The 25,083-nt window shown below is 43.9% G+C and overlaps 1 protein-coding gene across 19 annotated transcripts in view; it reads right to left on the bottom strand.

Moving 5' to 3' along the window:
• The window catches only part of celf6 (CUGBP Elav-like family member 6), a 119,785-nt gene that overhangs the window by 19,421 nt on the left and 75,281 nt on the right, over positions 1-25,083 (bottom strand). For 13 of the 19 annotated variants that reach the window (XM_029499040.1, XM_029499043.1, XM_029499046.1 and 10 more), the window contains exons 3-5: positions 14,558-14,606; positions 4,867-4,995; positions 902-981 (exon numbers count right to left, since the gene is read on the bottom strand). In XM_029499040.1, coding sequence (XP_029354900.1) covers positions 902-981; positions 4,867-4,995; positions 14,558-14,606 — 258 coding nt within the window. The remainder of the gene's footprint in view (positions 1-901; positions 982-4,866; positions 4,996-14,557; positions 14,607-25,083) is intronic. The other 6 variants (XM_029499048.1, XM_029499055.1, XM_029499041.1 and 3 more) reach the window with 1 other exon arrangement.

Raw genomic sequence — 25,083 nt, 5'->3', positions numbered from 1 at the left:
ACTCAGAGCTCAACTCAAAGCTGCATCTTGTGACTGCGTCCTGCTGACTCATTTATGTAAAATCACTTGGCTGGTATATTTTCAGCAACTTTACATTTCCTATTCGCATATCACGTTTAATTCTCTTTCTGATGTTGTTTTTCAGGAGTCAAGATTCAAATGAACTTAAAGTCAATGCCACAACCAATGTGGTGGTTTGTTCTTTCTTGACATGTAATTAGGCCAATTGTTAAATGAGGTAGAAGGAAGTAGATTGTGTTAGAGCCTAACAGTCTAAGTGCAATCACACTGTGCACTGCAGCCATAACCTCTTGCCTTTGATTCTCTTGTAATTGTGATAATTGGATACATTAGTAAGTATTCGTTAGTTGTTCCAAATAAAAATCTGTCTCAATCTCTTCTTCACAATGAACTTGCATTATATATCCTTATTTTTATCTTCCCATCATTTCCACACAAGCCTTTCCTTCAGCTTTAAATGTAATATGGAAATAACACATGGACATGTGCAATGAGTATATCATCTTTGGACACATTCAGGAATTCCCGTGCAGTTCACAGCGATCCTATCAACTTTGTGAATGTAAATACTCTATCCGTCTGCTGAAATGGTACTTTGAATAGCGGGAGTAGGGGAGTGGATACTGAGTGAAAAGGCTGAGATACAGAGTATGCAGCTGTGCGCTGTAAGGTGGCGGATGCTGACTGTGGGAATCTTTTGTGTTGCGATAACAGAGCGAGAATGTATGTTAGACTGGGGACTGTTGATGTGCTTTAAAGGGAGTCGCTGTGTTGTGTGAATCCACGCGTACACGAGCATTATATACAGGTACATTTATCTCTCTCCACATACAGGATGGCGCTCGCAGTGTATGCACGTGTCTCTCAGTGTGTTACTTACAGGCATAGTCTGTCCACCGTGCAAGCTGTTGATGGCGGCCTGCGCTTCTGCGTGGCTGGAGAACTTCACAAAGGCACAGCCTGTATGCACAGAAGAAGAGAAGAATAGAGAGGAGGAACACATCAGGGAGGTGGCCTTCATTACCATTATTTTCATGTTATCTGGTTTGTAAATATATCTTGCCATGTGTGTGCTGAGCGCATAACTCTGAATAAATCAGTCTAATTGTAGTGAAGGCATTAGCAGCGTGGAACATCCTGTCCCTTGCCCAATTCTAATTCCACCCCCACCACTTTAGAGCATGGAGCCAAGGCATTTACTATCCCGACTTGTTTGTGATTATTAATCTGTTTAATATTTACACATTATGATTTGTGTACAGTCACTCATAAAAGAGATTATGATGACAAAGGCATAGTATTATAATCGGCCTATCTAACCAAATCTTTGCTCGCACATAATGTCAGAGGCGGAGGGGCGGAAGGGTGGGGGTTGCTCTAGAAGCATTCAAAATATCTTAAATCTGTTGTGTAGTTAATGCACAAAAGGAAAAGCTAACATAAAACGGTGCAAAAGAAAAGAGTGTTGGCAGCAGTGTCTCGGAGCCTCGTTGCATTTACATTTCAAATGATATTAAAAGTGATTCAGATGGATAATAATAATGCACAGTATGTGTTTTTGAAGCGTACATATCCTAACCACGTTATTAAATACTGCATCACTGTGTAGGTTAGGACAGGCGCTGAAGTACTATAACCTAAAGAGAAAACCGGTGAACTAAATTACAGTGGAACTGAAATGTGGTAATTTTCCAAAAGCCATTAAATTAAACAGGAGCTATTTCTCTAAGCTTTATGGTCGTCATAGACTGCAAGAGGTATTCTGTTATGTCCTATTCTTAGCTTTGCCTTCAGGTAGCTCATGTGTTAAGTCAAGAGATACCTAATTAACAAACTTGTGGATTAATTCTGGCCCCTTCTCATTAATCGAGTGGCACCCTTGTGTTTCCCTGAGTTCAAGCCTCGATTTGTAGAGAGCTGCTGATACTTATTTAAAACAGATCCATGGATTCATATATATATTTATTCACTCTGTATTCCAAGAGGAGTCATGATGATTCATTTATATTATAAACACTGATAGGTAGGCTCAGGAGATGTTCTCCTTTTGGCAGTGATCCATTCACTTCTACATTTCAGGTGTCAGCTTTGCTTCCCCAACACAGAAATGAGTGTTTTTCTGACCCAAAAAAAAAAAAGACGTATGAACAGAAAGATATACACTACGTGCATAATTAATGACAATTTCCACCTTTACCTGAGGCTTTTCATCCACGTTCAATGAATGGAAAGTAGCTGAAATCGCTGTGAATGGAAATGTGGCGAATAGTAAAGGGCACTTGTTTTTGTCAAATGTCCTCAAAGCTGCGTGGATCTACAGAGGCAAACAGATAAGTCAAAGAAGACTTTGATTCTGTCACAGCTCTCTTGCACCCTCTCAGTTCACTTGAACACCTCTCCAGGTTGAGGCGGGAAAGGTCTTCATTTGTTCGAGGGGAAATGCGTCAGCTTACTGTGTGCCATTTTACCGCAACTCGGTCTTTGACGGAACAAATGCATTTAACCTTTGTAGGTGAAATAATAAGGGCCGGTTTGTTCTTGCAGAAGCCATTGTGATTTTGTGAGGCAAGATAACTTGCTGTTGGTTCTCTAACAAGACTATCAGACATTGTGCCAGGGTCCGTGTGACCCCGACAGCTCAGCCTCACCAGAAAGATATTCAAACCTACAGGGCTTGAAGCACACCATCAATGGCAATTTCATGTGGAACATACAATGCCCTCAAATATCTCCTCCAAGAAACAGTGCATTAGCCTTGATTTTGCTGACCTTAGGACAAAAAAAAAAAAAGAAGTTAAGGGACACAGCACAACATCTCAAAAGAATTGGAAGTGCTACAGCCTCATAAATTATAGTGCACATTTGAGTTTTTTGAATTGATGGCTCAGAATGAGTTGGAGGAAAAGGAAAAAGAGAGATTGTATTGCTTTCAAGCGAGAGGATCTGCGCTGCCTTTTGAATTCCCGGGGTAATAATATGTATGCATGAATTCCATCCCACTGGATGGGTGACATTTATAACACAACTTAATTATAGACCTAAAAGCCATCTCTCTATTATTCCTGACAATTCTGGGCTCTATTCAACTCTGGCAGCAAGTGTTGCACTTTGAAAGTACTTTGAGGAGCAGTGCCAAAGAGAGATGGATGTTAAACTTCTCGGCCTTTTTATTGGGTGAAGAGGGGTGCTGAAAAGCCTCTGAGTAGCATAAATTTACATCAACAGGGGACAAAGCCTCCATCATGGAACAGATAGCACTGTCAATTTCAAGGTCTGTCTCATTCAAATTATGGGGACCTCATCCCGAGCGAGGCGGCTGGCAAAATAATTTGCCGTAACATCCCGTAATGATTGCGTAGGACTGCTGCACAGTGAGTGATAGGACCAGATACCTATACATGAAACCTTTGTCTCGTGGTAACATTCCTAGTTATTACTACTGTACAGCTTTCCATTTCATAACAGTGAAACTTGAAGGAAAGGGAATGATCGTGCCGGTGATGAGACAAATACCAACAAAGGAAGCGTATGGCATGTGAAGTGAGGAGATAGAAAAAGAGTTAAGGTGAAAAGGAGTGAAGGCGTGAATGAGGGAGAAAACTAGCTCCTGTCTGACACAGCAGCACTGGCCTTATTTCATTTTATGTGCTGTCAATCAGATTGAGGCATCTGAGCGCAGGAAGAGAGGCGAAGCTGGCGAGAGAAAGGGAGAGACGTCGAAAGAGGAAACAAGCCACGGAGGAAGACAGGTAGTGGACCGGTGGGGTGGCACGGAGCAATAGACCCAGGATTAACAGCGAGATGAACAGATGCAGGCGTGCGGTTCACTATTACCCGCCCTCCTTTCTGATATACTCAGAAGAGTCGCACATTACCAACCCCTTTCCCTCGGCTTCCCACGCATTTTTTTTTTTTTTTTTCTCACGTTCACATGTTTCATAAAGGAGAATAAATCAGAGTCAACAGAGGGAAAGAAAGATAGAGGTTCCACACAATGCCAGTGGCGTTATCGCTACAAATATGGCTGTGAGACAGAGTCCCATCAAAGGATGATTGGGGAGCCTCTCGCACGCTCAGAACAATCCCACCTGCATCACACATTTCATAGCCATCTTTAATCTGACCACGCTCTACTAACTAAATAGCACATGAGCCAGAGACATGAATGCATAAGCTGTTCCTGAGTGCATGCAAATCTGCCGCCCAGTGAGTGACAGCACCAAAACCCACAGCCTGGCTGCTTTATTTACTGTAGGACATTATCGTCCAATGGTGTCTCAGGGGAGGGTTGATGGGGATGTGGGAAACAAACATGATTACACCCCTCCGCTTTTCAGATAACAGGGTGAGGAGGAGGAGGAGAGGGGTGAGTGGGAAACCAGGTGTTGTTTGATGTATTTGTTGAGTATAAGCCTTGGGTGAGAGGAGCCGCTGTGATGAAGAGACAACATAAGAAGTTTGAGAGGGAAGGCAAAAAGGAAAAAAAAGGAGTGAGACGCAGAGCGTGAACAAAAAGGGAAGGGCAACACAGAAAACAGTGAGAAAAAGGAAGTGGGAGGAAGGAGGTGTCGGCACACAAGTGACAATGAGGTATGAAAGAAATGCAAGCGAGACACATAAGAGGTGGTGAAAAAACAGAATGGCTGAAGGGGAGGATGAGTTATTCAGAGGAGCAAACGATGTCAATGAGTGCACCGTGGGTGAGGCACGGTGCAGAAGATGCAAAGGATAGAAAGAGAGATGGCACAAACGTCGATAGATGGAGTTCAAGAGAGGACTGACGAGGCTTAAAAAAAAAAAAAAAAAAAAAAAAAAAAAAAGAGTGGGAGGTGTGTGGGCTCTGACCCTTACTGGCCCCATCAGGCCCTCGCAGGACGGTGCACTCCTCGATCTGGCCAAAGGTCTCGAACAGCCGCCGGACGTCATCCTCGCTCTGCTGCTTGCCGAGCATTCCCACAAACAGCTTCCTGTCTTCTGGATAGGAAGAGGGGAGGGAGGGAGGGAGGGAAGGTGGAAGAGAGGAGAGAACAGACAAATGCTACAGCTGATGGCACCGTTCTGCTGAGCTGAGAAGAACTTGTGCAACTCACCCCCCCCCCCCCCCTTTTTATCAGCAGTCTGCTGTGTTGAACCTACACTGCCGCTGCTGCTGTTGTTGTTGATCTTGCTGTTGTGTGGTGTGTGCCACCCCGCCCTGGTATAAGGGTGAGATATATCCCCGCTTCGAATGAGCTATTCGAGTCTGCCACAGTGATGTTTGATTACAGATGATGCTTTGAGCGCCGAGGGCTTCAGGTAAAGGTAGAAAGAGAGCATGAATATTTTGCTTCCGTAGACAAACTGTTAGATCATCTGGATGCTTAAGTCACTAAGTTGAAAAAAAAAAAAAAAAAAAAAATGGCAACAGCATTTCCTCATCACCAAGGCCGTGGGGATTGTAATAGGCAAGAATAAATTCAGTGTTTGAGGTGTTTTCTTGACTGGGCCATGAATGAAAATTTAAAGGTCTTCCCTTATTTGCAGTACAGTCTACCTGCGATTTTTTATTTATTTTTTTTTTCCTGAGATTGAAAAATCTTATTTGCGACCGCTCCACTCTCTGTTGACTCCAACAATTGTGTGAATCCAACAAATTGCAGCGCACTCAGTATGAATGATTAGAAGTGGAATCACAACCTTAAGTTGTGTTAGACAAATAGGATGAAGTTTACCAATGAACATGGTTGCGTGGTGGATCAAGTTGTGTGTGGGTACTAGTCAGCCAAAGCTTTGCTGGATTTCTTATTTCTAAAGAAAAGCACAAATTATCGAGCTTGACAAGAAATTCTCTCTACTATTTTTCTGCACATGCTGCATTTGCTGAATTTTGTTTTCGAATTAAAGAGTAAATCAGTTTTTTTCTTTTTTCCCTGCTCACCACAGCAACCATGACCAAGACTTATTACTGTTGGCACAAACTGTTGGAAAAATTCTGAGCTCATGGTTTGAGCCTCAAGGTCTAGCTCTCATGCCTTACGCTACATACTCAGCATTCTGGAAGATGGTTTATCTCACATTATATGAACGTCTGACTAAATATGTCCGTTCGATATATGGCAGTTTAATTAGTTTAGTCTTCTCACAATTGTGAATAGGTGATGATAAATGAAATTAACGACTCATATCAAAGTCATGGGTGAGTGGTCAAGGAAAAGTGCACTGAGTTTTACCAATTTTGGGATTGCTCATAGTTAACATTAGTTAATAGTTCCTTCCGAAGCTCCATCGGTGGCACTGTGACTCAGATGTATGGCCTCTATACCACGAAATTTTGGCCAGTCAGAAAGCTGAATTTTTCTCATTAATCTTCCTGGTGCCCTGGCATTAGACAGAGAATTCATCTTCCTTACATCTTTTACATTATGCATCCCCTATTCTGCTGTGTTGTGGAATGAAATAGCTACTAGCAAGAACCCATCGCCAGAACTGATGGAAAGTGGCAGGAAGAGGAAGAAGAGTTTATTGGAAATGACACTGTTGATCTTCAGTCTGAGTCATTTGACTGGTATGCAGCGGGTGAGGAGCAGGGAGGAGTGGAGGGCGAGAGCATCACCTGGGCCTCGACAGATGTGACGCCTCCTGTACCTGCCAGGCCCCATTAGATGCAGCTGTTCTAAAAATAAAGCACCAGGGCTTCCTTTTTTTTGCAGCGGGGAGATCGGATCCTGTTCCATTCCTGTAAAGTTCAAATGAGACACGTGCCGGCTACCCGCTTGGCCACACAAATGAGCGCCAGCGTAATCAATAAGGCCATGCTTCCTGGGCTCTGCTGCCAGTGCTGTAGCTACGGTGTCAGTCCAAGTTCCTGTAGTCACACCCCACACAGCAGGATTTCTCAAACCCTCCAGCTGAGCCTGCTCATTACTGGTCCTTGTCCCTTGGAGCTCCAGGGTTGGAAGTGAGTGAGAACCCTGAGGAGATCACCACAGAGACAGCCACTTATACTGTCAACTGGGATTTGGCAAAGGCCGGCAAGCCGACAGACATCGGGCTGGATATTGTGCATCAATGTAGGGGGGTTGGGACGGGGGTGTTGGGGGGAGTTGTGTAGCCGTAAAGTCAGACCAGAACAGGTGTTGGAGAGAAATGAGCCTGACCCCTATTTTTGGCAGCAAAGGTGAAACAGGCAACAGCTTGTCCAGAGTCCACGTGCCTTCGCTGCGATCGTCCCCCTCCATCTTTCAGATTTTTCAGAGGTGTCACTGTTACGACTTAAACAGGCAGAGTGAGGTTTTACAGGCCTCCTGCAGTGTGTTAATGTTTTGGGACAAAAGTCTCATCTCGGTCCTGGCCCGAGGAGATCTAATGGCGGCTTTACAAGGCTAATTAACAAGCCATGAGAGAGGTAATGAACTTTCCAAATGTGCTGGCAAACGCAAAAATAAATTACACCCCAGTGAAGGCATTAAAGGAAGTGTGAGTGTACTTCGGAGCCTTCCTTTGGGAGAGACACAGTGAGAAAATGAATTTGGAGCTGCTATCTTTTCATTGCCTGACCTAAGAGCGTCTCAGTCGGCCCACTGCATGCCCTGGCCAGAGTATAGATTGCTATTAATTAGTCCACTTTGCACCTGTCTCCAAAGCAGCTCTTATTGGATTTTGTAAGTTCCCGCTCATCTCCTATGGCCACTTGCAAGCATAAAATTGGCATTTTATGAATATGAATAAATATCTTGTAATGCACTCTGTGCACAAGGAGATGACTCCAAAGAGTTTTGCATTAAAAGTGGGGAATGGAAGGGGGGGAAGAAAGGAATATTTGTGTCGAGTCGTCGTGAATTAGCATGAAGAGGGGTGAAGACCTTCTTATAGAACTGACTGAGGATAGAGAAGTATGACAAAACTCATTGAGCTGACTGTTTGACCTCTTTGTACTTATCTCTCATTGACAGAAGCTCATCTTATCCCTCAACCAGGGCTGATCCACACAGCTGGAGAACATTTGAGCATTACCGCACTTCTCTGCCCTACTCTGACGAGACCTTTTGTAATCTGCAATTTCAAACCTTCCACTTTACTTTAAAATAATAACAATAATGATGTGTGTTTCTTGTTGCGTGCTGCAAACACCATAGATTAATCCATGTACTCATCTAACACGTCTGCTAGATACTTTGTAGCAGTGATATTTATAAAAACGGGTTTGGGTCTATGGCAGTATGTGATATAGCTCACCAAAGCAGTTGGTAATAAACATAGCCACAACTAAGTCAAGAGAAATGGTTCAGTCTGTACACTTTCTTTTATTCTCACACACGCACTTTTGATTTATTTGATTTATTTATTTATTTTTTATTTTTTGTTTCTCCCGGCGTCTCATCTCCTGACTGAAGGTGGGAGCAGCTGAGTGGAAAATGGCTCCATGTCAGTCTCCAGCCATGTCCAAACTGAGGTGGCATGCGGACAGCCCCATTTTATGAATGCAAATAAAAAGGGAGATCAAAAAAGTTATCAAAACACTACTGACATCTGACAATTGCTTGTCTCAGGAAGCCTTTTCATTTCAGCACCCGGTATATTAAAAATTAATGGATTTTGCACAGACGCCATATGCTGTCAAGATTGATGCTTCTCTCCCCGGAATAAAGTGCTACTTGTGTTGTAGGCTGCAGTATATGCATATAGATGGTGCTTTTCTTCCACTCTCTTCTCTTTTTGTCATCTACTGCTTTTTGTATATTTTTGTATCATAATCCTTTGTCATCCTACTCTTTCTCTCTAGGAAAAGAATTAGTTTCTGTGAAGTCTACTTTTCAAAATTTTCTGTATTTGTTTGCCAATAATGGGGAAGATTCTCTTTAAAGAATTACTCCGCTGTTCCTGTGTTGTGGTAAATATTTCTTTTTCTTTTTTTTTTCTCTCCCCTTTTCTTTTTTCATGATTCTATCACTTATTGCCCGCTGGCAGCAGTCAGGGAAGCTTGGTAGTAGTAAGTGTTCAGAAAGCATGGACAGCTGCATCCAACGATAAAAGATGCCTGCTAGGCCGCTGGGTGCATTTCAAATGCAGAGTAATGTTCCAGGCAGCACAACAGAGAAGTTGTGCTTCTTATGGACTCATTAGAAAAGCCTGACGCTGGTGTGCTGCTGCCTGGGAGGCCTGCCACCAGACACGCTCACACATGTAGGCGTACAGACTGGGTGTACGAAATGTTGGGAATGGCTTCTTAATATTGAGTTTAGGCTTTGTTTTTCATCATCCACTATATTTCCCTTTTGTGTGGAGGGTTACAGGAGACTGTTTGGCGCCGGTCAAGAGGTGCCATTTGTTTTCAGAATAGAAACTTTTCAGATAACGAGCATTGTGCATTTACGTCACGGGGGGATAAACATCCTTGAATAGCCGTCTTTAGATATATTTGAATTTGCCAAAGACAGTCTTTTACACTTTTTACTTTTTAAATCTGGAGTTTAATGGCTCTTTGGATACAAAACTTGCATTCTCAACAGAGCTAACTTTAATTTTACTTTAATAAGTTCACAGAATGACGCACCTCCTACTAGGCTCATTGAGCCCCAAAATTTTAATAAAGAAATTATGCTAAAAACAGTTATTAGCAGTAATATGAACTTTTTAATTAATCATGGGTACTCATACAAGAAGTAAATAATATATGTTGATGAAAATGCCCAGTGGAAAAACAAAACAAACAAACAACCAAAAAACATAGTAAACATGTTATCAGCACCTTTGGATAATTCTCTGATACTGCATAGTGATTGTGGGATTGCTCTTCATTGCTCTTCAGGCAATGACTGCTAAGGATTACTTAGCGGTATCCAGGCATAAATGGCTTTCACCATAGACCACTAGCCCAGAGGTTTGCGCAACCATTGGTCAGCATTAAAAATGTCCAACAACATTCCCCTTAGCATGGGAATTGGACCTGAGAGAGAATACCCAGATGGTTGATGATTTCGGCCGGTACAGTATTTCAAAATAATGTTGGAGCTTTATGGATTTTTTTTTTTTTTTTTTCACTTGACATAATTTCTGCCGATATTAAGAGAGTCAGTGGATAGTGTGACGGAGGCTCAAGACAGCAGCTTGATAATCAGCAGAGTATCCAGGAAAGAGTAATTTAGGACCTCTGCACCTCTTTTTGTCCATTTTGGCTCCGTTGGAAAATGCACCAAGGAAGCTGGCCCACCTGAGTTACTCAGATGTGCTGGTTATTGGTTTAATGTTTTTTTTTTTTGTCTTACAAATATAAGCAAATGCATTAAAGTTGCATTTTAAAGCATAAAGTTTTTTTTAGAACAAATTAAAAAAAGAATTGGAACATAACGGTTTGATTTTCTACTAAGAAAATATACTGATGAATAAATAAGATAAAAACGATTAAACTCGATGTATAATTCATTGCTATTGTTATCGCATCCAGAGTTCAAATGCCGTGCTGGAGGTCATGAAAGTATATATTCTGCTGTATTTCTCGACCTCATCAAGCACTTCCTTTGCCTGTAAGCGTCAGTGTGAAAATAGTGCAACCACACAGCAAACCGTTCTGCTGCTGGTCCCAGTCTGATGTATGCAAGTGGATAATCCAGTATAGTGAGGTGGGAAATGAAACAGTCAGAGAAGAACAAACATTCAGAATGTCGGTGTATCAGGCGCGATGAGGGAATACAGGCTTCGTGATTTGTAAATGCATTACTCATATCTCTAGAGCTGTCACTTCCATTTACCCAAGGGAGTGGGAGGGGAGCTTCAAACCTTCTGGCACGTATGATCAAAAACCAACACAGAACAACTGAGCAAATGCCTGTTGCAGCTTTTGTCCAATTTTTTATTTTTGTTTGTTTTTTTTTTTTAAACTGTCTCTCTGGTTTTTTTTCCCCCCTATGTTAAAAATATGTTCTCTGATGGCTTGGCCCAATCATAGAGCTCAGCCATGTCAGGTCAGCGTCTCAAATATGTGCCTTCCCTTGTCTGTCAGTATGCCCATGGCTCCCTGTGTCTTAGTGTATTTCTCAGCACACACATATTAACTGCTGCCAGGTTTTTTCTTGACTTTTCAGAGTTTTTTGCTCGATCGTGTCCAGAGGGCCAGAGGGATCTTTTGGCTTCATTTACATGTAAAGTGGAGCGTGCTCCTCTGTGGGCGTGAGGTGCCTCCAGACAGCCCCTCCCCTGTGGCCTGACAGACTGAGGCTGCCGGCAGCCCTCGGTCTCCCCTACCTGCTGGGGTGGGGCTTGATAGCACAGTACGCAACATCTTAAGGTCCTGTCAATCTCCCCGCCGCCCGACTGGGGTCAACCTTTTTGAAGAGCAGCAGGGTTGGCAAACAGGACAAACCCGACCCTTTCTTAAAGACTCCCCTCAGCCAGACGGACAAATGGGCAAGATATTGAAAAGGTTCACACAGGGCTACTGACTTTCACATACGCAGGGCTGCAGTGCTGCCGGCGCTGTATAACTATCCAATAAAACAAAAGTAGAGAGAACTAATAAACAAGAAGACAGGCGTAAGAAGACTTGTGTGGACAAATGCACTGTGAGTGACACATTGTGAAAAAGTCGATATTGATGGAGGTTGCCGGGCATTTCGGGAGAGTGTTGAAACCATCTTATCAGAGTTAATGAAAGAAGAGGGTGTTGCTGGCTGACCCATCATCTCTCTTCTCATCAGTGTGGTCTCCAGTCTCACAGCAGTGGCTAGAGGAGTGGGACCCGAGTCCAAGATTGTGTTTAGATAATGGCCATCTCCAATCATAGATAATCTGGCCCCATCTTTTCTTCACAGACACAGCAGCAGACAAGGTCAGGGGGAAAAAGATTCCTAGCGAGGCAAGGAGGAGATAGGGATGGGGCGGGTGTGAGATGATTTACTGCTGAGATTCACTCAGCTGCCTCCATCACCCTCCGTTAACTTTCTCATCCTGTCGTCTCTTCCCCTCTCGCTCTTTTTGTCTTCTATCGCTCACTCTCTTGTGCTCCTCCATGGGCCTTGTACTGAATCCCCACCTCTCTCTCTATCACTCGCTTCATCTCTTCCCTTTACACTGCAGCACCAGTGAGACAAAGAGAGGCAAGAGAAAAGAAGGAAAGACAGAAAGCAATAGAGTATAAAGGACAAGAGGTCTACTTTTCCTCATTTCTGCCCCTTTAGGATTGAAGCAAATTGCTCAGGCTTCAAGAATAGATATAGTAGCGAGTCTGTTACTGCGCTGACCACGGAGCAAGTGAGCAAAGGCCTCGATTGTGCCTCAATATCTCTGAGTTGAAATGGTGGTTTGATAGAAAAAGGGCAGAAAAAAGTGGCGTTAAGCACATCAGATAAATGCAGACTTTATGGGGAAGAGGTCAGCTGACTCAAGGAGCAGAAATAGATTTAAAGGCTGCGAAGCTCCCCTCCCGTGCTCCATTCTCTCTTGATAATCCAAGGAAAAAAATAAAATAAGACATGAGTCATTGTAATAGACAGCCAGAGAATCAGCTCTGTGATCCGCAATGGCAGCCGAGCGGCAGGATTGTGCAGCGCCGGGCCCCCCCTAGTCATTTTCTGAGCTCTGGTTTTACTTCTCCTCCTGACACTCCTGTGTCCCCAGAGAGGGGATGTCTCTCAGGGACACAGGGAAGAATAGAAGGGCTACTGGAGTCTCCAAATGGAGTAATGGGTCCTAATGCCTTCGCAGGCATGTAATTGAGGCCCCTGCACAAGTTCCCATGACAGATAATTGCTGATGTCCTGGTAGTGATAAATGTGACTCCATTCTATAGGTGCAAATGTCTTAGTTCAGGCCTGGATTTGACAATTGAGAAGCCCCCTCTGGGACCGCTGTACCTGACCGGCCCTCAGCCTTCCACAGATGACTCCTCCGTAACTTTCTCTCCTTTAGTCGGCCCTATCTGGGCTGTCTTTTTTCCTTTAACCACAGGCCTTCATAGTAAATCTCATTTCATTGTCAGCCGCGACGGTGGTTTACTTCCCTGCCCTGTCTGCTGACTTCCTGTTGCCATTAATGCTCAATATCTCTGTTGGGGCCTGTCTGCTTGGTCTTATTTCATTCTGTGTGCTGTGTCCTATTCTGTCCTCCCATATAGAAAGTTCATCTGACAGACTAGCAGGGGCTGTGCCAGCCTTAGAGCCCTCTGTATTTCATTCACACTGCCAGTTCATCTCCCTTCTCTTTCAGCTGAAAAAAGGGTAGTAATTGATATTGGGACCCATCCATCCTCCCCTCTTAAGCCCAGCGATCCAATTTATCTTGGTGAGAATGTCGATTGGCTCTCGCCCAGGCCTTGTCGGTCAGACTTTGCCTGTTTTTAGATGGCCGTTAATTAAAGTGCCGCCATGACAAAAATAAGATCTACATCGGGGTGTGTGTGGCAATAGAAATGGGCCATCTGATTCACACTTGACCACATAAATCAGCGAAGTGGCTCAGTCTAATCTGACCTAGGCAGTCTAAATCACCACTCTGAAATGCAAGCGCAGGGCAGACACAGACTGGTCCAATTAGATCCAATTCCACCCATGTAAATCTTTAACTGGCTTAATCTGCATTAACCTCAGTGATGTTAGTCACAAATGGCTTCAGAATGATCTAGTCAATCACTGTGCCAGTCAGACTAAAGATGGAGGGCAGGGGCTGTGCGAGAGAAGCACCACGATGTTGAAACTGAATTTAGCATTTTCGGTTTGCTTTTTAAAAGGGAGCATCCTCGATACAGATGATCAAATTTAATTTATAAGGGGCAAATATGATGCACACACAGTATGCCAGCAGAAAGACTCTCAGCACACAGTGAATCATGACGAATCTGTTCATTTTCAGATGGTTCAAAAACGAACACAATACTCTGTAACTCCAGAGTGATCATATGGATGTGCTGGTAATGAAGGGAATATGACATCGGTAATAGTGTGAAACGGAGACTGTGTGTCACAGTCAGAAGTTGTGCTCTTAATTTTACACGTGAACTATACTGTCTATACTGTACGAAGCAGGTAGAAACTCCTTGAGTCATCACACTTGAGACTTTTATAGTCTCTGTGCTTCTTTCAGTGATTGATAAATTAATTTATCAAGTGAAAGTGGGCGTGTCTGTCTCCAGGTACTACCCCTGAGTTGTTTCCATAAATTTCTGTATGCTTATCTGGGTGTGTGGGACGCTGCCTCTTCATTGCATGCTGACTTTACCATCGATCTGTCAAGATTGAAGGATTGACATCCACCCCTTCACATTCTTTTCTGTGCCCCCCCACCCCATTTATTTCTCTGCATGTCTCAGTCTTGCCTTTGAACCACTCCTAGTGACTGTGAACCTGAGACAGCCCCTCTTCTGGCACAGATGGGAAGTCAATAGAAGCAAGTGACCTATATTACGGGCTACTCTACTAACTCCCAGTGTGTCTCAAGTGAGAGCAGAATATTAAGGATTGCTTGCGTGTTATGCTAGTGTATTTGTGTGTGTGTGCATGTTTTTTTGTTGTTGTTGGGTTTTTTTTAAAGCGGAGCGTGCAACAGAGACCAGGAGAAGGTTAATTACCTCCTCGTCCTTCGCTGTCGGCTGGCTTCACCTGGATGGGCCGGTTCATCTGTGAGAGAGAGAGAGAGAGAGAGAGAGAGGGCGAGAGAAGTAGAGGAGAGAAATGAAAGAGAAGGGAAATCCCTGGTTAGCACACGACGAGAGGAGCAGCCGCTGCAATATGTGTAGAGGGAAAAGAACAAGTGAAATGCGATGGTGCTCCTGGTGTTAATGTCCTTAAGTTTGTCCCGTTCTGTAGCCTAAACACAAAAATCAAACGATTACGGTGCCGTAAAAGAGATAAATCTGCGCAGTGCTCCATGCCAGCGTGCTTAATTAATCCAGGGCACTGCCTCTAGAGATGCCTGAATTCCCCTCACAGTTCAGCAGAATTAGCACTTTTCAATGACGGAGCCACACTGGGTGTCAGATGGCACTTGGAGATTAATGCCATTACATCAGCCACTCCCAGCCCCACAGGGAAAGGTCCTCTCTGGCTGGCCCTTGCTCTTCCTGTCCCCGCCTGGCTCCAGACTCCCAGTCACCAGCTATATCCTGCTCATCCCTGACCCTGAGCAATCCCTCTTTTACGCCTCCATTCTCTCCTCATCTCTTGCCTATCTACCCAAAAGCCCTTTGGAAGCTCACATCCGACATCCCCCTGCCCGGTCGGTCAACCCCACTCTTCCTCGTACTCCCCCTTCTGGAAACTATTGATGGCCACCAAACACTGTAGCTGCGAAACAGCTTTGGAAAGGTTAACAGTGGAGGATCGATAAACAACCTTTGAAGATCCATCTCATAGTGAGCTGAAAGAAAAAGGACGCCAAGCTAACATTAAAAAAAAAAAAAAACCTTTTAAAAACTGCCTGCCATGAATAAAAACTCCCCTGGTTCTATTTGCTCCCCTGACTATGGTTTCATTTTTTTTTCTCACTCCCCAGAGTTTGAATATGAAAAAAAAAAAAAAACAATAGACAAACACAAAAACACTCGATCTTGTGCCGTCTCTAAAACAGGAAGAATATTCCGTCTTTCCTCTGTGAAAACGGTGGGTGTTAAGAGCCACCCTTGAAGACCCTTGCTTATTGAGGCTACCCACGCATGTCATATTTGGCATTGTGTTTTATATTTGGCATTGTGTTCTTCTGGCTTCAGTTGGCAGCAGGCCTATCTTTCTAACTAGGCCATGCAGACAGGTCCATCATGTGAGTGCCAGTGAATGGCACACTGTACTGCCCACTCAGATTAGTCAGCAAGGGCAGCACAGTGGGTGTTGGGCCCTCAGGCAACGCAGCATTTGACAGCAGTTGACATGATCCCGGACCACAGCCAAATATAGACCTAAGACCGGTGGACATGTATAGACAAGCGTATACATGGTGGCACCCCGGGGAAGTAATGTACTCGCCCGGCAATATGCTGTGACACGGGAACAAAGCTGTGAGAGATGACAGACGGATCACAAAGCACACGCAGACCAAAAGGCAGTAACAATCATCCGAATGGACCTGCTAACTCGTCTCGACGCCGACGTGTCATCATTGTATTTTTTAAACTAATAAGTGAGGCAAATCGAAAATACGGCACCATCGTCAAGGTGGATGACGGCGACAGTGAGTAGACACTAACAAACTACTGTCGAATCCCATCTTTATCACAAATGGCTTTCTTACTAAGATGCCTCTGGGTTTCATTGACTTGGTAGATTGACCACCCTGCATATGAGCAGGAATACAAAGGTCATACAGTCCATTTCTGCACTTGTCAGTGTCTGATGAGTTGAAGCATCACCGAAAGAGACACTGACCCGCTGATGCGCTGCCAGTCACTCTCAATACACATCATCCGTCAACACTAACAACGCTATTCGCACATATTTCATATATCCTTAATAAGTATTCAGCTCGCTGGAAGGGGAAGCAGAGGTGAGTTACTTCACTGGGACTATTCTTGTGGCCTGAGAGAAGAATTTTTTTTATGTTCTCCAGGGGGACTGAGGGTCCGGATGTTTCCGCTAAATCCATTACTCTGCTGGAGACCAGCTTACCGAGGCTCTGGGAGGTAGGCATGAATATAGGGTCCTGCTGGATTTTGTTCATAAAGGACTAAAAGGGGCCTTAAACTTCATTATTCTTTACGGCTTAAAACAACTAGCATAAAACTCTTTGCCTTTGTCATATGTCTTGCTGGATAACGGACATTAGCGTTGCATTCAGTGTGCTGAATGCTTGATTCTTAGCTAAAGTTGAAGTAGGCCGAAGTGTGTGTGTTGGAGAGAATTAAGGTCAGTCGGAGCATTGTAGGCAGCAAGTTAAGATGTACTGTGGGCACATACTATAAATGTGTGTATGTGTACCTTGACAGCAGTTCAGGTTCGGGGTAAAATTTGTCTCACATAAGAGGTTTAGGGTAGTCCCAAGATCCCCGTCCGGAGTTCAGTCAGCTTCCAGCTCTTAAATGACAGCAATTGGTCAGGAGGCTTCATTAGTAGCCCCTGAGCCAGGGCAGCAACAAGAGTCATTAGACAGCCCAAAAGTACACTTGGGGTTGCTAGGCAACCAAGCGGAGGTGGCCGGCAGGCAGGCAAGGCAAGGCAAGCTGGCCGTTGGTCTGCAGGCTGTTAGCCAACCAATTGGCACTCTTTTCTTCTTCTTTTTTTTTTTCTTTACTTGGTCCAAGGAGGTCATAGTGAGAGGGGAGGGGAAAAAAAAAAAAAAAAAAAAGATTTTCAACTCCCACCTTCCAGCATGTCCCACTTTCATGTCCCTTTTTTAGTGGCTGTGACGATAAGTTTTCAGAGCGAGTCTGCTGCAACTTTTCCTCCAGATTCCTGCCAAGTTGTGCCGCTGGTCTTGATGCCGGGCTACGGCGTTGCGCGTGGCATTCGCACGCGAGCAGCAGTAGCTAAGATGTCTGCCCCTCTGAGATGCTTTACAGTGTCCTCTACATATATTTTTTTTTTAGCATGCAAGAAATCTCAAAGTTGACTTTACTTTTATCCTCTTTCTCTGTGTCTCATACACACACACACACACACACAGAGGCACAAAAAGTCTTGGGGCTCAATAACAGCAGGTGGCTTAGGTGACATTTTAATCCCTTATTACTGAGTGCAGGATTAGCCAACAGATCAAGGCAGAGTTAATTATATGAATTCATCAGAGGCTGGGCGAAGAGGCAGCCTGCTTTCCCCTTGGGCCAGGACCCACCCCTACCCATCCACCCACCCTTTGCTCACACACTCACACACACAGAGGGGGACAAGTGACATTCTTCCTGTCTGAGAAGCTAGCTACTTCTTATTAGCATCGCAGCAGCAGAAAGCTAAGATAACACATAAAGTGGAGCCTCCAGAGACGCTGTAAGACAAATGACATACACTACCTTCCCGTCGGGGCCCCCGCAAAATGAACTGCATAGACATTGGCGAGGAGCACTACAGGCTTTTTCATCCTGCAGATGTGTGGCTGCCGAGGCTGAAAGGAGTTCAACAACCACCAACCCCCCGCCCCCCACCCCGTCTTGCTTTATCTTTGTCTCTCTCTGCCCCTTTGGCCTCCAAAACCAATATGCTTCCCACCACAGCCCCTTAATGGGTTGATCAATGCTGACAAATAGGCAGCTCATGCTGTCTTGCCTGGGAACTCACAGCTTTGTGCCTGTGTGCTGCTGCACTTAGAGAGGCCATCTCTCTTTTTCCTTATCTCTCCCCTTTTCTGTCTTTCTCGTTCTTTCACTCACTTTTTTCCCTCTCCATATTTCCCCCCCTCCTTCATGCTCTATTTCCTTTATGCCTATACATCCTTTTTTTTTCCCTCCTTTGTTGTAATCTCTAGGGGCAGATCTATATTTTTCATTCTGTTATGATGAATAAAAGTCAGCTGAAGTCACGGAGGGGTGGAGAACCAACAGTGTGGAAGAGAGAAACTTGCTTACATTTTCCGGTAAAAGTGCATGTGTGTGTTTGTGTGTACAGGCATTCAAGTCCATCTGTCTTTACTTGGTGTGTCTGATTGATAATGGTGCAGTGAAGAGGAAGAGAGACAAGGACACTGCTGGCCTTTGACCGCGTTTGACCATGCTTTGTGAATACTACTACTCATAAAGAAAGCCAGGAGAAATTCTAGTAGCAGACACTCAAAATACAGAAAAATGTTCTCTCAGAATCACGACAAAAGTGGAACCATTTGTACTCCGCCTGCACTCATGAGTCATTTTGACCCTAACTCTTACAACTGTAGCATTATTCAATGTGAAGACTGACTTTTTAGTGTTACAAAGTTGAAATAGATGAATAAATTTCACTTGAGAGAAAGTCCTGAATGGTGCATTTAAAACATTTATCTTGGTTGTTGGCCTCTGCATAGTCTGCTGAACCTGTCTGGGAAAAGTGTGCGAGTTATTGAACATCCGATTTTTTTTTTTTTTTGATTTTTTTTTTTATTATTCCTCATTTTTCAGGACACGCTTATCCGCAACGAGAACTTAACATACAGTTAATGCTGCAGTAACTTGTGCGCAAGGAAGAAGTAATACCAGAGACACACAGATAATTTTGAAGTCTGTAGAATAGATATTTGTTAATGTGAGCCCTGGGCTAAACCCACAAGAAGGCCTTTAAGTTCTGCTTGTGCAGTAAATGTCAAGTCAGTCAGAAACAGACAGCGAGCCTAGGGAATACAGTATAAAACGAAAGAGGGTACCAAACAATGATTTCTCCAGACTGTAATGAAAAAAAAAATTAACCATCTTTATGACCGTCGGCTTAAGTGTTGTGTCGTGTGCACACGATGAGCAATGAAGCACATACAGGCGCACCTTGATGCCCGGCGAGCGTCAACACTGGGCCGTCGTGCTGGGTGAGGTAGGATATTAATAGGAGAGTGTGGTGATGAATCATCGCCTTTTCAGCCAGTCACATTACTCATCTTGTACCTCTTTAAACAGTCGTGCCAATCACTGCAGCGCAGGATGAATATGGATCACCAAATGAGGGGGAAGAGTCTAGTTCAGTTCGATCGGAAAACATTAGTGTCTAGTGGAAGCAGAGATTAGATGCAAAGGCAGCTTTGACTTGAGAAACAAGGCGCTGGAGGCAGACGACGAACCTCTTAAAGATGAATTTATGTACGTCCCGAGTGCTGAACAACAGGTCACCAAGTTTGCCATAGGGTGCTGTTTCATTGAGAAAGACACATTATTACACTGTCTAACTTTATATGCAGTGTAACTCTGTCGTACAGCGGTTACATTTGGACAGCAAGAGTAGAAAATAGAGTGTCACATTGTTTTTGCCTTTAGTTTTTATTTTAGCCGAAATATTAATAAAGTGAGACTCATTTAGTTTTGGCTTCATCAAAACACAACAAAGCCATTCCTGCCAAAACTGTGATTGAGCATTACTCTGTTTGAGCCCTGTATAAACTGACAATTCTCCCACATAATCCTGTTTACATGACTTCCCCGGGAGAATTGTGGGAGTGCTTTTTTTTTTTTGGTTTGTTTGTTTGTTTTTTTCTCCTCAACAAATCACACATGTCCTTGATCACCACAATCAAATATAGCGGAAAAAATTGACACCGATGTCTCTGCTTTTACAACAAAAGGTTGTTCATCGCAGCTACAGATCGAGATCTATTGCAGTTTAAAGATGTTTTTAATTCTGTGCTGTCGAGAAGGTATTGCTCCGCGTCATTTTTGAGGAGGATATACATGTGGAGGAGGGAACCATGGACCTCCATGCTTACGAGGGACTGCTGTGTAAATCCTCCACCTTTTATTTGAAAATTTTCATCATACCTTGACAAATAGGACATATACTGTATATGTAGCAGTGAAATGTTAAAGTAACTAAATTAAGGTAATAAAAACAACTAATACAGGTTAATTATTTTCTCCTTGCTGTTATTTCATTTCAGTTCCTTTCATTTCATGCCGTACATCAGATACCATTTAGTTTTCATGTCATCAGGTGTGATTCTCTTGATAAGTCATCCATTGTTTGATGCCTCTCATTATCATTCTGCCGTTTCGCTGTCAGCGAATTCATTGGAGCTGTTGATGCCATTTACAGCCTTTTAAGCACAATTAAAGATGTTTAATGCCGGCTGACTTTTCTTAAAGAGCCAGCAAAGTGCCAGTGGCACTGTCTGAGACGGGCGAACCTCATTTCAAGAGGAGATGTGAGGATAATAACATGCTGATATTTGACCATTGCAGAACCACAATAAGAGTCCTGACCTTTGTCATTATCATCAGAGTCTTCAGAGCTTTTAGGGAATGAAGAATCGTTGACTGCTTTACTGAATGAAATTTACAATAATGTCAATACACACTTGAATGAGCCATGTTTTTTTTGTTTTTTTTCTTTCTTCATAGCTGTAAAAATAGTGAAATCTGATTGATACTTTCAGGATTTATACAGGCAAAGTCATCTCTTTTCACTTTAAATTAAATAAAAAAGCATTTTGAAATGTAATTATCTCGCCGTAGGCCTATCTCGCTGGCAAAGCAACCTCCCAGATCCTGCACAGCCTGTACTGTACCGGCCCAAATTACTGCTCCCATCACCCATCGCTCACATGTCAGGACATCCTGCCCCTCATTTCTGTGTGGAAGAGAAACAGGGCCAGCGCAGCGGGAATGAGTCTTTCACTCAAATTGGTGTGTGAGTTCGCAACAGCTTCCCTGTGAGGCCGGCGAACCGGGAGATGGCTGAGCCTGCCGTGTGTGTTGGAGGAGATGGGTTAGAGTCGGGGTGATCACACGCTGTCTGTCTCCCTTGAAAACACATGAAGGAGGGCTGTGTCTGCCTCACTGTGAAGAAGAGGGAGAAAGGATGCTGACAGCTCAGCAGAGGGTGGCTGGGGTTGAAATGCGGCCTATTTTTAGCTCTGAGCCCGAGCTCCTATTTAAAGATTTGGTATACTTGGGGTCGGATCAGAAAGGGGAGGGGGCAGCAACAGCTACAACTCCCCCCTAAAAAAACAAAAAACAAACAAACAAAAAAAACAAAAACTGTTGCTTGCATCCAGCCAGCACACTATTCCCTGGTGTGATGCTGCACCATCACATGAGATCATCTCTGTGGTTGTGTTTTGGTTTTGCAATCTCTGTCCCATCTTCTATAATTACCTGGCAATTGATTCCACCCCCAGGGTAGAGTTTTGGCTTTTAATTTATCTCTATGAATCCAGTATTGGCTCTTTGGTCCTCGGAGAGTCCCAGCTGAGCACCTGAACCAATCTATACTACACCGCCCTGCTCAGTCCCATCCAGGCCAATCCAGTCCTGTGGACTGTCGTCCACTCTCCATTCATAATAGCCCCATTCTCCCTTCCTATTTTTATTTCCACTCCACCGGTGCCCAGCAGGCCTCCTCTTGAGGTGGGGCAGAGGCAGACAGACACAGAAAGTGGATGAGAAATCGAGCCATCATGTTATCCTCTGCTCCATAAAGCTCCTGTTCTTCCTATGACTGTAGATGGATTGCTGTGTAGATCACTGCAACCAATGGGCAGCGCACTATATTACATTTACTGCCTCCCCTATTGCGTTGTCCCTCCCTAACCTCCTTCTCTCCTCTTTGCGTGGATGTGGGGTGGATGGAAAGAAGGACAGGGGGGAGGGGAGTCAGGGTAGAGGTGCATCAGGAAGAGGGGGATGTAAGGGGGGTGACGATTCGACACAGTGAGACAAGACTAACAAATTAGTCAAAGTGACAGGGAGTTTTATGAGGTCTGCTCTTCTGAGGCGACTGCTGCTCTCCCTCTGCCTCTCTGTCTCTCCCTCACTCTGGGCCACAGGGACACCATACCAGGGCTGTGTGTGTGTGTGTTGGGGGGGGGGTACAGATTTGTGCATTGGAAATAAGATGAGGAGCAGTGAAGTTGTGGAGTGCAGAAGGAGAAAGGAGCAGCCAGCAAAAGGGAGAAATGATGGATAGAAGAGGTCCGGTGATGAAGAAACAAAAGCGCAGAGGTTCAGCTTTGCTCCAACTTCTTTTCATTTTGCATTTCATAACGTAAAAGCTAAAAGATTTAGTTGTCTTCAGTGTTAATACTTTGAAAGGAAATGAAAAGTGTTTATAGATAACTTTTTGTGTCGAAAATTTAGCCAACGACAACCTGAATGTCCCAAAATGAACTTCTCTTAAAGCATTTAACAGTGAAGTAGTAATCAAAGCGTCACGTGTCCTGTTTTAACGGGCAGATACTGTCCATGGGTCTCCATGTGAATATGTATGATGGGAAAACACAGCAGTCCAAGTTGATATTATTATGCACAAACCCACACAGCGAAGGTTAAATGCCCAGACTCGAACCCTGCACACAAACAAAAAGCCGGAGCAGGAATCGGAACAATAAGCCGGTAGGTCCCCAGGAGCATCTGTCACTCAGCGAGGCAGCGTTTCTGAGCCGGGCCAGGAAAACAGATAAAGTGGCTCACAGTGTAAAGAGGAGTGGGAGAATAATAATAAGTGGAAGGTAATGACACACCATGCATCTGTCAGATTTATGAGCATACCGCCCGCTCTGCTCCTCTCATATACCTGCCGGCCAGGTTCGCGCTCGGGCCCGTACACACCACAATGCTGATGAGAAGAGTCAGCGGTGAGCAATCATAGAGCACAGAGCAAAAGGGGCAGGATGGAGCTGGACTCACTGTGCTATGGGCAATGACAACATTCAGCAATTGAGGTCTGATAGCCCAGAGCACGCACGCACGCACACACGCACATAAAAATGGCCTGCACGAAGGCTCAGTCACAAAGAAGCGTAGAACAAACAGGGAGCCAGGAGCACGTCTAGAATATTTTGAATACAGGGCTCAGTATGGGGCAGAGGCTCAGCAAGAAGAGCTTATAGATCCACAAAGATGCAGACTGATTTAATTACCTCTATGCCTGGAAACAGATGGAAGTGTTGCACAGTGTTTAACTAAACTGTTTATGTTCCTGAAATATGCAGCAGCGCTTCCAATTTAATTGAGGACTGTTTTTTATCAAGCTACATGTTTCCCTACAACGGCAGGTTAGCCTCTGGTCTGAGAGTGAACTGTATTGGACCTGCGAGAAGAACAGGAACTCTACAGGACGAACAAAGCCAATTTCAAAATATATTCCGAAGCACTAAAGTGCGTTTACTTAAACATTCGTTTGTACACAAAGTTTTCTGGTTATAATGTAATTACCTTATAGTTCTATAAATTAGGCCGCAATGACATAATTCTAAGAGAATAGCAATAGCATTTAAGAATTTACCAAATAAAATACTTCATTTAACAGCCATCTCAAACATCATTTACGCATTAACATTAACGCACAGACGCTCAGAGTTGGTGCAGATCGAAATGTAATCGTGTTGTGCGCATGCATGCAGAAAAACATCAGAGGAGACCAATCACCAGTATGGCACACACACACACACACACACACACTGATAGTCTCACAAATAATTATGTGGGATTTAATTGACAGTCATATATAAGTAAACACACACATACACTGTAATGAAACCACCTGCCAGTACATTAGAGAGCCCATGTGTCACATCACATCAGACCAAACCTATATAACATAATTCTCAGTAAGATCGCAGCCAAAAACTGACTTACTGTTAGTGTATCACATAAACCTTGTGTAGGTAGTGTTGGGTTAATGATGTACACATGCTCGTGCGTTTACCTGAGACAGGATGTCATCACAGTGATAGCTCTGTCTTTTTACAGCAGACGCATGTGCAAATTGCCTTAAAATAGCAAAACCAGGTGGCACTCAACATAATGTAAGTCAAATGGGCGCCATTAGTTGTCAAAGTGAACTGAAGGGAAAAACAACGCAAACTGTTGTCGTAGGGAGTTGGGCCACCGGAGCTGCCAGATAGATTCTACAAGTCTGTGAAGTCCACTCCGACATCCCCTCTCCATGTAGTGTTTGTGATTTAGCGTTTGTCCAAAATCTCTCATGGGTGTTGAAGTGGATTGAAATCCGATGACCGTGGAGGCTGTATATATTTCGCATAATTTTATATTTTCCTGTGACCCTTTTTGCCCTGTGGATTGGCTGCATGGGCGCATTGACTGTGGTGCGAAATGAAAGTTAAATAGAAAAACTTTTTACCCACGCACACATATATATTAGGAATGACGAGATTCACCGATTTATATCGGTGGTTCGATGCAAACGTTTGCGATGCGACTGCACCGGTAGATTCAGGGTGCATCGGATGTAATTTAAGGGTGAACTTGCGGTGCATCTCTTCTAGCCTGTCTGCATCGGCAAATACCATGGTTAAATCGATGAATTCATGTTCTCTCTATTCCCTGCCCTATTGTGTTTTCGAGGCAACCTGAGATATTTAATGCACCAAAAAAGACACACAAATGAAACGTGTGGCTGTATTTCGGGTTTTTCAAGCGAGGAGGTCAACTTGACAAGACGCATGCAAGCTGCAAACAACGCCGTGGGGCTATCTAGTACGTTACAATTCAATTGAATAAATTTGAATGAATACTGAATTATGTATTTTTTTTTTTTATATATT

Source organism: Echeneis naucrates, chromosome 3 (assembly GCF_900963305.1).
Source record: "Echeneis naucrates chromosome 3, fEcheNa1.1, whole genome shotgun sequence".
In the NCBI taxonomy this organism is placed as follows: domain Eukaryota; kingdom Metazoa; phylum Chordata; class Actinopteri; order Carangiformes; family Echeneidae; genus Echeneis; species Echeneis naucrates.
Note: the sequence above shows the minus strand (reverse complement) of the source record. Positions and strands in the feature narration are given on the sequence as shown.